We start from the raw sequence: 15,254 nt of genomic DNA on the forward strand, positions 1-15,254 counted from the left end.
CTCAATAAGGGCCTCCTGTATAGCACAGGGAACTCTACTCATTATTCTGTGATGACCTATATGAGAAAAGAATTTTAAAAAAGGATGTGTATGTGTCTATATATATGTGTGTATAACTGAATCACTTTGCTATATACCTGAAACTAACATTGTAGATCGATATTCTGATAAACTTAAAATTTAAAAAAAAATAATGTCAAAGATACTCTGATGGAAAAATAAACAATCAGTAAAATGTCATTTCAAATTTCTCCCTGTAGTGTTAGCTTTTACGAAAAAAGTGCTACCTGATAATAATGAAAAACTCATGGAAGAATTTTATTATAGATATGAACGAAAGACTCTTATTTGTTTGTTTATTTTTCCAGACAATATTTCTTTGAAAATATATCTCTTTAGAACTGACATAAAATTTGCATACAGGAAATTGCAAAGTCTTAAATCTATAGTTTGAGTTTTGACTGGGCTTAACTATCCCAATACAAAATCTTTGAGTGCCTGGTTCCCCCCTATTGTGTATTTTTGATAAGAACAAATCTGAGTAATTTATCATGAATTAGACAGTTTTTAAAAAAGAGGAAAAAGTACAGTTAAAAGAAGCTTTTAGACTTTTAAATCAATCCTGTATACTTACAGTGTCACAAACTCTCAATATGTGAGGCTAAGTTCACATTTTGATATTTGCAATCTCTCAGGTAAGATTTTTTAAATTGATAAAGAAAAAGCACATGTTTTAAAAATGGAATTATATACAAAAAAAAATTTATGTGTAAAAAGTTAAGTACATATAAATACTCCCTTGCAAATACTATTACATAAGAACATTTGTAATACATTACTAATGATGGAGGGCTTCCCTGATAGCTCAGTTGGTAAAGAGTCTGCCTGCAATGCAGGAGACCCTGGTTTGATTCCTGGGTTGGGAAGATCTGCTCGAGAAGGGATAGGCTACCCACTCCAGTATTCTTGGGCTTCCCTTGTGGTTCATCTAGTAAAGAATCCACCTGCATTGTGGGAGACCTTGATTCGATCCCTGGATTGGGAATACACTTTTGAAATCTCTGGAGAAATATGATTTTTAAAATTATGTGCTTACAGTACATACTAATAACAACCAAATATCAATTTTTACTTGTTAAAATTTTTATTGGTAAAAATTGCTTACTAAAAAAATTATAATTTAATGAGCTCACTCTAAATTTGAAAAGAGTAAACTGTGATTTTATTAATTTTAAATAACATTCACTCTACACAGTTATTTAAAACATCACTTTTTCTCTACGATATATATATTTTCTGAGCTTAACTGTTCTTTATGCTATTTTGAGGAATTTAACTTCATTTGTTAGCTTCATCTAAGATGCTAAAAATACAGTTATTAATAAATGCTCTAGATTTTAAAAAATCACTAAATTACACTAAATATACAGAGTTTTGCAATCATTTCACATTTTGCTTTAGGGTTTAACAATATTTTGTATTTAAATTATTTTAAAATATATTGAAGCAAGTATTTGAGCCTGTTCTCTTTTTTAAAAAATTAAAATATTCTGTATTCTACAAGTAATATAGCCTTTTTCCTGAGACAGTATTATTCATGTGAGTTTTGAGTCTAGAATCCTAACATTATAAATCCATATGTGACTAAGATACAGATGAAATGTTATAGATAGTATTATAATAGTTTAAGGGCATTAACTATTCATTACCCTGAGGCAAAGTTATCTAGCAAAGTTAGAGTTGGCATTAAATCATGCTAAATTTTGGTTACCCAGTAAGAATAAAGATTGCTCCTTGATATGTATCAGAAAGAAAAAAATGGAACAGCCTTAAGGAAACCCATACAGGGGTGAAAATGAGGATAGGATGTTTGGGGACCATAATTTTTTTTGAGATATAATTTTTAATGGAAATAGTGTTAGAAAAAGTGTACTTACTATGGCATCCCAATCAAGTCTACCTTCAAACCCCTTCCCATCCTCTGTTAATTTCCTTGTCACTGCCCACCTGTTTAAAGTCCTGAGTATTCCTAATATATCTCAACATAATCTCTACTGAAATACCCTGTTTATAGTTAACCATCTTTGGAGCCTTTTCCTTTCATTTCACCCTACAGTAATTTCATCTTTTATATTTCTCTAGAACTCAATGAACACATAGCTAAATTATAGAGTCCTTACTAAATACCATATAATTTAGTAGCTAATTAACTTCTGATCTGTTCACTCCAGTAGCAGTTCTCAGTAAGAAAGATATAATTATTATCCCTATTTACAAAGAGGCAACTCAAGCACAGACTCAAATGTTGGTTTACTAATTCTAGAATATTAAGCACACTGACCTTATTTTGTCTGTATGGTTAGAGATCTCCATGTGCATGTTCCCATGTTTCTTTTTCAGCAAAAAAAAAAAAAACACCATGTTTTTTGCATGTACTTGTTTTCTCATATTATGGAATATAGCATCTCTCACTTTAAGCACTGACTAGATAGTTGGCTTGATTGATTAATTGATTGATTCAAAAGTGTTTGACTTTACTGCCAAGAGCTGTGGCCTCTAAGCAATTTTAAATTCTCAAAGGTTTGTGAGCAGTAGACTGATGAAAGTGGAGATTTTGTAAGATTTAGCTAGAAATGAGAGATTAGAGACTAAAGATTAGAGTGCTCATAATCCAAGCATGATATGATAAACATTCATACACAATCAGTTGTGTCAAAGTAATAGAAAAAAGGCAAATATAGGATAGGGAGTGTTCACTGGCATTATGATTGATGCAGGCAGAAATGGTAAAGTTGAAACTTGGATCGTTAGAAGAATGGTTGCATTATTGACAGAAGCACAGAAGTCTGGCCAAGATAAATAATTTTGTGCAGAGAATAGTGACATGTTTGAAAAAAATTTGGTTTGAGAGTGTCAGGACATTCAAATGGGATATTAAAGTAGATATATCCAATCAGTGGTTACTCCATAAGATGTAACACTATAGACCTGGCTAAGCAGGAGTCTTTCATACCAAGAGCTGTTGAAGAGTATGAATCATCTAAAAGAGAAAATGTGAGAAGAGAAAGGAATGTCAAGGACAAATGATGTAACTTATCTCTTCGATATTTCAGTTATAGAGCCCTTGCTAATTAAAGTACGTTACCATTTTTAGTGACCTCTTTATTTTAATAAGCCCAAATATATAAATGAGTATGTAGATTTTGTTTTAAATTGATGTCTCAATTTAATGTTCCTATATTAGTATTAATTGTATGTTATTTATATATACATATAATGTATTTTATTTTTATTTATATTCATTGGGCTTTTCTCCCCCTCTGCTTCCCTGTCCCCAAGATACACACATGTGTGCACAAACACTAGGCTATAAACCCCATGTGTGTGTGTTAATCACTTAGTCGTGTCTGACTCTTTGTGACCCCATGGACTGTAGCCCACCAGGCTCCTCTGTCCATGGGATTCTCCAGGCAAAAATACTGGAGTGGGTTGCCATTTCCTTCTCCAATAAACCGCACGAGGCCAGGGACTTTTGCTCTATTTACTCTTATTTCAAGTGCTTAGAAATGTGCCTATCATGTATTAGACATTCAATAAATACCAGTCGAATAAATAGAAATGACGATAGCCAACATTTAATGAAGGCTCACTTCATGTCACACTTTTCTGAATGCTGCTATTTAATTATCACAACATCCTTGATTTGCTGATGCAGAAACTGAAGTAGGGCAGTTAACCCCCCACCCCGCACAGCAGCCTGGCTTGAAACCAGAGTTTCCAGGCGTCAGTGTGGTGCTTCTGCTGAAGATGATCGCTGTGTTTGGTTCTGTGAAGTTTTTACAGGAGAACCAGAAACTCTGTATTAGCCTCGAGATACAAAATACTAATTATATAGCTGGATTCACATTGTTAGTATACTGATTAAGTATAAAAATAAACACTACTGATTTGAAGCTTTCAAAGTAGTAAGCTTAAAGAAACAGAAAATCACACCCAAGAATTTGATGTCTCATTTCGCAGATTAGCAGGCTCAACCAGACCCATTCATCATGAGTTAAACCCATTCTCAAGGCCTGCAGATCCAGGGTACTGTCAACAGTGTTATATGGGTCTAATATCTGAGTCCTTATCAGCGTCATTTTCATTTCTGAGACAGGTTTCATTTATCATCCCATTGTGCTATATTTCACATCAAATGTCAAGATAAAGTCTCTAATGTCAAAGATTTAGAGGCAGTGATTTTCCAGACTTGTTCATCAGAATGCAGTGACCCTGGACATCTGGAGAAAATGGATGACACTGGACTTTGAAAGCAGTTGGCATTAGGTGAACTTTAGAGAGAGTGTCACTCTAAGACAATATGCGAGAAGTTTCAAGGATATAAACTAAAGGCATCTGAAGAAACGGGACTAGAAAAACCCGTCACAGCAGGAAGTTCCACATGATGCAGCGGGATCCAGACCAAGCAGCGTTTCACTCAGGTCGCAGTCAGCGAGGAAGAGACGGAAAAATGCCAGGTACAGACAGTGATCAGAGAAGGATCAGTAGACACACTGCAAGACTCACCATTAAGGAATAATTGCCGAGCATCTCAGGGTGCTTTCATCCACATGCAAGCATATAGAGAAAGCATATAGAAAATCCATATAGAGGATTATCAGAGAATTATCATGTGAGCACTGAGAGGGAAGATGGGAATGTCCATTTTCACAGATAATCCAAAAAAGAAAAATACGAGAGACTGTGTTTCAAAAGAGTGGTCCTTTTTTTGCTTATTTTTTGTTTAAATTCATTTTATAGACTTATCTTGATAACATCCCTTTTATCACCCAATAGACCCATAAGTATTAACAACAACAAAAAATTATCTGTACCAGGAAAATGAATTAAAGAGAGGTTAAATGGTTTTCCTTATTTGCAAAGGTAAAGTAGGGCAGAAAAACTATCTTCCTAGTGCATTTCTTCCTCCAGTTACAGATGCAAAATATTTAGTGATATGAAATGTGTGATTTTGCTTTTTAACACAGAATAATGTGACTTTTAAGCTTCATGCAATATTAGCTGTATTTTGTTGTTGTGGTTCTTGTACTTTAGATTACATTTGTAACAACATGAGAATAGTAATGTTCCTTGATGGTGATTTTTTTCTGAATGATAAAAAGGAAAAAAGGCCATATATACTTTTACTCTATCATACTTTTCATATCTATCTGACAGAACTCCCAAAACTTTTGCATTGTAGATTTACATATTCAGTGTATCTCATACCAAAAGCTATTCAGTTGGATTTTAAAAATGAAGAATCTAACAAGTAACTTTTCATTTTGAACTTACTACTTTAGTTACCAAAAAAATTCCATGAGAGTAATTCTACTAAGCATTCTAGGTTTTCTTTCATTGATGAATAGAAGAATTTATAAGTCTAGAAATGGGCAGTCAAGAAAATACTAATTACTAAAACGTACTTAGAAGCTGAGTCATAGGACCTTTTAAGTCAACCTCTGCTGTACGCTTGAAAGAAACGGCATACTATGTTGTCATATATTTAGCCTCTCAACATTTTGAAAGCACAGTGAATATGAGAAGCTCTCTCATCAGTCATAGTATCGGTTTTGTTCAAAAACTAGAAGGTGTTTCTATAAGCACAGTTTATCCCCAGTAGCTGGCCCACTAGTGTCTGGGCTTTAGGGTAGTTTTCTAGTCTCCTCAGAATTTTCCAGGCCTTCCTGCACTGTGTGTTCTCACTGCCTGACCTTCCAGGGAGGAGCACTTATGATGAACTGTGTGAGCATCTTCTGCTTAGAATTTCCTTAGAATTGATTGGAGCTTTTTGTTTTGGTTTTCTGTGTTGTTACTCGTTCTCTCCTGTACCTCCCCTGTTTACAATACCTGAACTACCTATCTTATTGTCACTGTGAATTCAGGCAAAGCTCACAAGGAGAGGTGTGTCTCCACTGTACTAGCAGGGCTGATCCTTTTTGTAAAGAGTTTGAATAAGACCAATCATACCTACCCAGCCTGGGGAAATCCACCACAGTGGCATTCTTTGCCGTCTGGACGTAGGTAGTCCCTATTTATATCTCTTACTTCAGGCAAGTCCAGAAGGACGTGGCCGAGCTATTGTCTGATCTGTATCACACCTGCTGTTTTGTGTCACAGCCTTGTAAGGACCAGTGCTTCCTCAGAGAAGTTTATCTAGTTTGATGTAGAAGAAGAAGACCTCAAAGAAAGGACTGGGAATATGTAACCGTGCCTCAAAGAAAGGACTAGGGATATGTAACTATCGAGAAATAGAGAAATCTTTTATTGGACTGTCAGAGTGTTAAGTACCTCGGGATTTCCACTTGTTTTGCACCAACAGTGGTGATCCAGACACTCCCATTTGCCAACAGAAGCCTGCTCACCTGCTGCCTGCTCTCACACTGTTTTTACTAAAGACTTAAGTAATTGGTTCCAAAGATCATGGTATCATACAGTAGGAAGGTCATAGAATGCCTCTGAATACTTCCGTTATACTTAACACTAAATAAAAGAGTATATTTTGTCTTAACAGTTCAAAAAAATCTCTTCCTAGATGTTCATCTTCTCACAAAGAAACTGAGAAAGAAAGAATAAAGATTACTTCCTTTTAGAATTCTGGGTGCGTAAGCACACAAAGGAGACTCAGGACTATGGTGTCATTACTGCATTCCTACGAACTTGTATATTTTAAAGTAGCATCTTCTTTATTTAGAGTTATGTGGTTAAAAAAAAAAAAGATTGACTATCATATATGAAAAATGGATCCCTCACTGTATGTAGGCTTTGATTAGGAAAGCAGTTGCTCTTCTACTGGCAGATCTTAAATAGCCAAGATTAAAGACACAAGTTTATTTAAGAGCAGTGAGGAAACTCATTTGACTTCTTGGAAGTCCTGCCAAAGGAAATACAAGATTTTTCTCCTACATTCTGTCTCATGTTGATAATAAATCATTATGTTTTCTTTTTTTGCTGTTACAGTACTTCTGTTGCAGAGTGAGAATCATATGCTAGACAGTTGAGAGATTATCACTTAAATATTTTCTTAAATTTCATGTGGCTGCTGTCCTTGTACTGGAGGATAGTAAACAAGGTACAGAAAAAAGCTGAAAGGATTCACACAGGTAATTTTTTCTGACGTATACACGAAGGGAAAGAAAATGAACAGAAATAAAGTTTACATTTTGTACTGATAAGTCCAGCTGCATGAAAAGATTGGACGGAAAGAATCCACATGATAGTAAAAGATAATCACAGTAGTGTTTGCTCTAGCTATTGACAAGCTCTTGGTTCATTATTTGAAAGAAGGGGCCAAAAGTGTTTTTGTGGATTTGATGTTAAGCTGAAAGTAGCATTTGGATAACACCAGACAATATAAAATCTTAGTTTTTATTCGCCATTTTCTTGGTGTCATAAAGTGTTGTTTTTTAGTCAGTCATGTCCGACTCTTTTGCAACCCCATGGCCTGTAGCCCACCAGGCTCCTCTGTCCATGGGATTTCCCAGGCAACAATACTGGAGCGGGGCCATTTCCTTCTCCAGGGGATCTTCCCAACCCAGGGATCAAGTCCTCGTCTCCTGGATTGGCAGGCAGATTCTTTACCACGGAGCCACCAGGTGTCATAAATGCTTCTTTTTAAAATAAGTTACAATTTTTCAGTGATCAAAATTCAAACTCGCATCTCTCTGGGATTGGTGTGAGCACACTTTTTTTTACCCTTTTAAGGAACGTGTGCCAAAGCAAGTGGAGACCAGTATATGCTTCATCAGTGAATAGGGGAAGGTAACACTTTGGGCTTCCCCTGGTGCCTCAGATGGTAAAGAATCTGCCTGGAGAGCAGGAAACCTAGGTTCGATCTCTGCCTTGAGACAGTTCCCTGGAGAAGGGAATGGCCACCCACTCCAGTATTTTTGCCTGGAGAATTCCATGGACAGAGCCTGGGGTTGCAAAGAGTTGGGTATGACTGAACGACTAACACTTTTCAGGGAAAAATAACTAGTTTGAATCCTATTATTAATGTCTTCACAAGAGTGACTTCCTGCCTTTGTATATTACCTGATTTTGTACTATGCTTATGTTAGTATCTTTAGTTTTGCTCCAAAGTCCATTTAACTGAAAGTCAGCTTCTGTCGCTGAGTAGGGAAGATCCACTGAAGAAGGTCATGGTAACCCACTCCAGTATTCTTACCTGGAGAATTCCATGGACAGAGGCACATGGTGGACTACAGTCCATGGGATCACAAGGAGTCAGACACAACTGAAGTGACTTTGCACATATGCACACATTTTACGAAAGTTAATCAGACACATTGGTTTTTCCTATCTTGTTTCTGCCCCATGGCTTATAAAGTTAATATTGGTTTATTAGAAACTTAAATAAGAAGCTTTAAAAGAAAATTTCACTGGCAGGAGAACCCAGATTTTATGCCTAGTCCTAAGTATTTTACATGCATTACCTATTAATAATTCATTTCTCACATTTTGTTTTTTCATTATACAGTTGAACAATTTGAAGTTTAGAGTAATTTTCAAGGTCACCCTTGAGGCAGATCCAGGATAAAGATACCAACTCAGACATTTTAATTGAAATATAACAACAATGTTGGTCTATACTGGTCATTAATATTTTCAGAACATTATGTTTATAAAAGGACTCCTTAACAATCACTCACTACCAGCACAGTTTTAAAATAATATTGTAAAAGCAGAGCAATATGACTGATACCATCTTCCCAAGAAGTCAGGAACAATGTGGATGGACCTAAAGACTGTCATACACAGTGAAGTAAGAAAGAGAAGAACAGATACTGTTTATTAGTGCATATATGTGGAATCCAAAAAAATTGGTGAAGTCGATCTTATTTCCTAAGCAGAAATAGAGACATAGATATAGAGAACAAATGTATGGAGATGAAGAGGAGAAAGGGGGTGGATGAAGTGGGAGATTGGGATTGACACATATACACTGTTAATCTCCTGGAGAAGGAAATAGTGACCCGCTCCAGTATTCTTGCCTGGGAAATCCCACGGACAGAGGAGCCCAGCCCATGGGATTGCAAAGAGTTGGTCATGACTGAGCACACACGCACGCCTGTATATCTACAGCTGATCCACTTTACAGTGGATACTAACACATTGTAAAGCAATTATACTCTGATAAAAACAAAAATTCTACATTATAAAAAGGAAAGAGTTACATGGAACGAGGTTTCTTTCCTCCTTGACATATACTGTATTTAGCTTAATTTACATTTTCTTTTCTGATACTCTTGTGTAAGAGAACTATTATATTTAAGTTACTAATTTTTATTGTCAAGTATGTTACTAAAATTAAGCATACTATTCAGATATAGTATTTACATCATTATGCTATGCAAACTTCAAATAAGATATAGTAATTAATTTTCTGATAATTTTTAAGACCCATTCTTTTTGGTTCATATGCTCTATGAAGTAAGTTCAATTGACTGGACAAGAAAAAATGTTTATATTAATGGTTTGTCAAAATAGATCTCCATGGGAAAAAAAGATATATATCCTATATCAAAAAGCATGCAGATTTTCTCCATTGCACTTGTAAGTGAAGTGAAGTCGCTCAATCCTGTCCGACTCTTTGCAACCCCATGGACTGTAGCCTACAAGGCTCCTCTGTCCATGGAATTTTCCAGGCAAGAGTACTGGAGTGGGTTGCCATTTCCAAGTTAAATAAATATTTAGGATTAAATTTCCATGAGTTGCTGACATTCCTCTGGTCAGAGTTAATAAAAATCACAGGTGGAAAGAATATAAATGAACATCATGCTTGCAAAGCTGTAAAGGAATTACTCAGTGCTCCTTCTTCCAAAGTATTTTCAAAGTACATGCATCAGTTAAATACGTATATTAAAGACTAGCTTAAAATGGTGAGCTTAGTTAGATTTTAATTGTGTTAAGCATTGCTTTAGGTAACCCTGTAAATGAAAAATACCCTCCAAGGTCAGCACTTAAGACCTCTAGAGTGCTTGCTTGTTCTTTTATTTGTGTGTTTGCTTTTCTGACTTTTATATGTGCCAGTAATGTCTCTTGCACTTTGCAAGAGACATTTGCACTCTTTGCACTAGACAAAATGTGTTCTCACAGTTTGAATGTGTAAACATTTTTTTGGTTTTGTTCATTTCATTTTGTTTGCTGTTTTGTTACACTTGATATCCCCATTGCCTAAATCAGTGCATAGTGTCTGCACTGTGGCTGTAATCCAGGCAAACTTCCTCGCAGTTGTCACATACATCTGGGCATCTTATTCTGTGTTGTTATAGTCAGATATTTCAGTCAGTCACATAAATGTTGATTTTTAATTACTTTAATGGTCAACATTTAACTGTGATCACCAGTAAAAACTTTTATAAAACTTTCCACTAGGTTTTCTTCCTGTCTTTTGGTAAGTTATTATATGATGGAAAAGCCATGGACCTTGGAGGTCAAACCCAAGTTGCTCTCCAAATTTCACCAGTTACTAGTTGTGTGATCTTAATTTAGTTAATTTCTCTAAATCTCAGTTTCCTCGTTTGGAAGATAGAATGATAATATCTATTTTATATAGTTATTAGGAAGATAACGATGGGATTATCTATATGAAGCATCCTGTCAAATGTCCAGCAAATAACTAAGTATCGATAGTATAGTGAATATGAGATCAGGATCTGAAATCACACAGACCTAATTTCAAATCTCAGATTTTATACACAGCAGATGTGAAAACCTAAGCAATTTTTCACCTCTGTTTAGTCTCAGTTACCTTATTGATTAAGTGGCTGTAATAAAAATACCTTTGTTATGACTGTTAGAATTAAATGAGATATTGCATGTAGAACTTGTGTTAAACACAAAATGAGTGCTTAATAAATGGTAGTTGTTATTAGTACTTGGAATTGTTGTATTTAGTATTATCTATGCTGCTATAGTTATTGGAATAATAAAACCTTCATTTCTGTGATATGAAAGTCTTAGTTTCTAGTCAGACTTAAGGTAATATCAAATACATTGCTTATAGTATTTGTATTGCTACACTGTTGTCAATATAGTAATATTTAATAAAATAGAAGATATGTGATAGTATTCCTCATAAACTATAATGTAAATAAACCACACACGGCTATTTTTTAGTTGGTTTGCTTGAAGCTGTTGTTGAAAAATTTATCCAAACGCACCTCTGAATGAGGCAGCTGCACTATGAAGGATTGAGAGATCAGAGATGGAGACACAGGTAGCTCAGACTGACGTGCCAAGAGCAGTCTCTGTGTGAAAGTGCCAAGACAGAATTGATAACAATACACACAAGACTCTGCATGCGTCGAGAAGATCACAGGACTCAGTTGATCCAGTTCCTAGTTTTATGGAAGAGGGGATATTGAATATCTGAGAGATTGGGTGACATGCCCAGGGTTAAGGACAAGAAGGAATAATGTCCTGACTTCTAGTTAAATACTCTTTCCATTAAAGCCAAACTACTGTAATCAGGTTTTCAGAAGCAAAATAATCCTGCATGGAGATTTTTGTCAAATTTCTATAACTGATTGGTATCAACTAATACAGTTCTTACCAGGTATAGGAAGCTATATCTTTCTCAGTAGGATGACACAATTTTAATAATTATGTTTTGAAAAAATCAGTTTAAAATAAATGTATTTATAGAGCTATCTCCTTAATTTAAAAACTTTGATAGTGTAGAAAAGAGTCATACTAACTTTTGATTGGTCATTTTTCATTTAAAGGATGTAGAGTCATTAATCTTAGTTCCTCTAATCTGTGCCTTACACTATACTAAGTACATTTTATGGAGGCTCTGGAAGAATCATTACAGTTTGTGTATGTTTTTGTGGTAAACCTTTTAACAAATTATACTAAGTGTACTTCTGATAGTAGGTTGCTTTCTACAGTTGACAGTGACATCAGCCACCAGCGCCTCATCTGTTACTTCTAGTTAACTAATAATTGTTTTATTCAAAAGTAACTAATTATTTTGTTCCAAAACCATAAATAGGAGCTTAATTCATAGCTTTATCCATTGTTAATCTTCAAGGTATAGAATTATACAAAGAAAAAGCTGCCAAAACCCTGCTTTTCCCCAGATTGTAATTTTTGCTTCTCTGTCTTGTTTTATAGAGCTACATTCATGGGAGCAGCCAGGTCCAATTCGTGGCAGAGTCACACATTATTCTGGTACTAAGTATCCTTTAAAATACTGATGGGTTGATAAGAACAAAGCAGAGCTGCATGCTGTCAAACTGATTTTTTTCCTAACAAATAATCAAGACTTTTGAGACATTAAATTTGAAACTTTACCATGTGACTAATTTTCCAATTCCTATGCTATTTTCTCTTACCATGTAATTTTTAAAATTCTAAATCATTAATAGGTTATAATTTTCTCTTTTTTTTTTTTACTGACTATTGAATTTTGAAGTATAGCTTTTGATTATCTCTGGCTAGAGTTTTTTGTGATGTCTGTATGGTTTTCCCCTTTAGAATCTTAATGGGGAAGGAAAAAAAGTGTTATATAAAAAGCAGGATAAAGAAATTATCTTAGTTCCCTTAAATGTTATAGTAAGAAGTGAGAAGAGGAAGATTTAGGATAATTAGACATCTTTTTGGAACATGGAAGACTAAATGTTATGAATCAGATAATACAGTACAATTTATGGTTTAGAGGTAGAAGGGTAAAGACAGCAGAATAGCAAAGAGGTACAATACATTTTTCAAAAAACAAATTACATATTACTAGAATGAAGTAAGGTTAATTTTGGGGCAAACAGCTGTACTTTGGGGGAACACTGACATTTGTGTGAGTCCTGTGGAAACATTTGTATGTTGTTTATAATATTGAATGTACTGAGTCATTGTCAGGATCTAAAGTGTGCCTTATAGTGTCATTTATAAAATTTGATTACTTTGCTGGTTACCAAGATTCATCTTCAGATAAAGCAGTCTAGACCCTGTTTTCTAGTATCTGATATAACCATAACTATTTAAACCTTTAAGGATTCTTAGAACTCTCCTAGAGCAAAACCTCATTTTATAGCTAGGAAAACTAAAACCCACAAAATTTAATTGCCTTGCCTTAGTTTGGAGAAAGAACTGTATTTTTTCCTAGACATACATACCTATGGTACAGGTTAACTTACAGACTAGGCATAGTAAGAGAATATCCGAACTGTCAGCATCACTACTCTTGTGCTTTGGGGCCACTGTTAAGTAAACAGCGACCCCACGACAGCTGATCTGGTAGCAGGATGGCTGCTGAGTGCCGACGGAACAGGTAGTGAACACAGTGTGGGCACTCTGGACAGAGGGACATCCGGATGGAACAGGGCAGAAAGCTGTGAGATTTCATCCTGCTGCTAGAATGGCATTTGAATCTTACTGTAAAACTTACGAATTATTTCTGAACTTTTCCATTTAATGTTTTTGGACTGTGGGTAACTGAAACCATAGAAACTGAACCTGCAGGAAGGGGAAATAGGTATTGCAGGTAACTTTTTGGTTCTATAGTTTTTCCTTTTTCTTTTCTGTTTTCAACCCATGATGTAGCATTTTAGCAATATACTTCTTTCAAAGCAGCTATTAAAACATCAGAAATACCTAGCAAAAGGAATGAAAAGGTGTGTTGAGACCATCATTCCATTGTATGGCAGGAATTCTCCAAGGTTTCATTTCATGGCTCATTGACCGCAAGCCGAGATTTAGGACGCAAAGAAATTTTACAAACAGTATGAAGTCTTCCATGTAGATTTTTAACACTAAAATGTATTATCTTTCTGCTGCTAGTAACTATTTATTGCTTTATCGCTGCTGTTCTTTTTATTTGCCTGTATCTATGAAAAGAGAAAATGTCTTAGAATGGTGGGCTCATTAAAATCATCAATGAAAGTTCAGAAGAAGCCATTATATAATAATTTCTGATTTTACTTTTACTTGGCAGAATTTACTAATTTTTTAAAACTTACTTTATAATTTTTTTTTTTTTTTGTAATTTGCGTGTATGTTTTTATGTGGTGGTTTAGTGGCTGAGTCATGTCTGACCCTTGCAACCCCATGGACTATAGCCCTCCAGGCTCCTCTGTCTATGGGATTCTCCAGGCAAGAATGCTGGAGTGGGTTGAAAAAATGCAAATTCCAGGTGGTAACTTCTTGTTTATCTTTGGAGAATATTTCTACCTTTTGGTTTTCTCTTCCTAATTTAGTAAGCCAGATCATTAGATGCAGTTGCTACATACAAAATTTTATTTTAAAAAAATCTAAGAACAAACAGATGGAGTCATTTGATGTCATAGGTTATAGAATGACATTTAGTAAAAATAAGCTTTTTCTCCCTGTTAGTAGTGTTTTATTTCAGTACCCTATTTAGGAGGGAAAAAAAAATTCCTAAGTAGTCTTTGAGAGAAAGCTATTTTTAAAAATAATAAAAAATGTTGACATTTTAATAAGGAATATATGAACTAAAGCTAATGTATAATTCTCTTTATTTTTCCAAGTAAAATATTTTTAAAATTTTTCATTCAGTTATATTTTAACACCTGTTGTAAATATAAGATATTTGCTGTCTGCAATAAGGTAGGCTGATAGGAAAATAATTTTAATTAGTATGAGGCATCAAGAGGCAACTTGACACATGGAAAAGTTGAATTGACTTTTTAGCCAGGTTTTTATACAGTAGAAAAGGAGTTCTCCCCAGGTGGAGAATAAGTGAGTGAGAATATTCCAGTGGAAGGTGTATGAAAGAGTATTCACAGACTGTGCAGGGCAGACTGATGAAAGGTTAGTTGGCTGGATAGTAAATATCTTCCCATACCTTGCTAAGAAATTTGAATCGGATCTAAATTCATGAGGACATGTTCTGTGTGCTAGTGGAAACCAGACACACGAGTTCTCGGATTGGCTTTACTGTCAAGTATACAAATTCTGACCTGTCCCTTAACTCTGCACATCCTCTAAATTCTGGGATGTCAAGATGACATGAGATAAATATCAATTAGAACTAAAGGTTCTGATATAAAAGGCAAAGGTTATACTAGCAGTAACAACTGTTTCTAAATATTTAAAAATACATGTGTTCTCATAAAGATCATATTTGCTTTTCCTATGAGAAAAACATTTGTTTTCCATCTATTATGAGAGTATAGTTTTACTCTGACTTATTTTCAATCAATGATAGACAGCAAATGTTTCTTTTAATGTGTTATATATCCAAGGAGAAACAT

The 15,254-nt window shown here is 34.9% G+C and overlaps 1 protein-coding gene across 8 annotated transcripts in view; it reads left to right on the top strand.

Annotated features, from left to right (window-relative positions):
• Positions 1–15,254, top strand: part of TUSC3 (tumor suppressor candidate 3) — a 223,687-nt gene that overhangs the window by 181,005 nt on the left and 27,428 nt on the right. For 5 of the 8 annotated variants that reach the window (XM_070459969.1, XM_070459968.1, XM_020916391.2 and 2 more), the window contains one exon: positions 12,160–12,223. The exons of the other annotated variants lie outside the window; for them this stretch is intronic. In XM_070459969.1, the coding sequence (XP_070316070.1) occupies positions 12,160–12,223 (64 nt within the window). The remainder of the gene's footprint in view (positions 1–12,159; positions 12,224–15,254) is intronic. 8 annotated transcript variants of the gene reach the window in all.

Source organism: Odocoileus virginianus, chromosome 32, assembly GCF_023699985.2.
Source record: "Odocoileus virginianus isolate 20LAN1187 ecotype Illinois chromosome 32, Ovbor_1.2, whole genome shotgun sequence".
NCBI classification, from domain to species: Eukaryota; Metazoa; Chordata; class Mammalia; order Artiodactyla; family Cervidae; genus Odocoileus; species Odocoileus virginianus.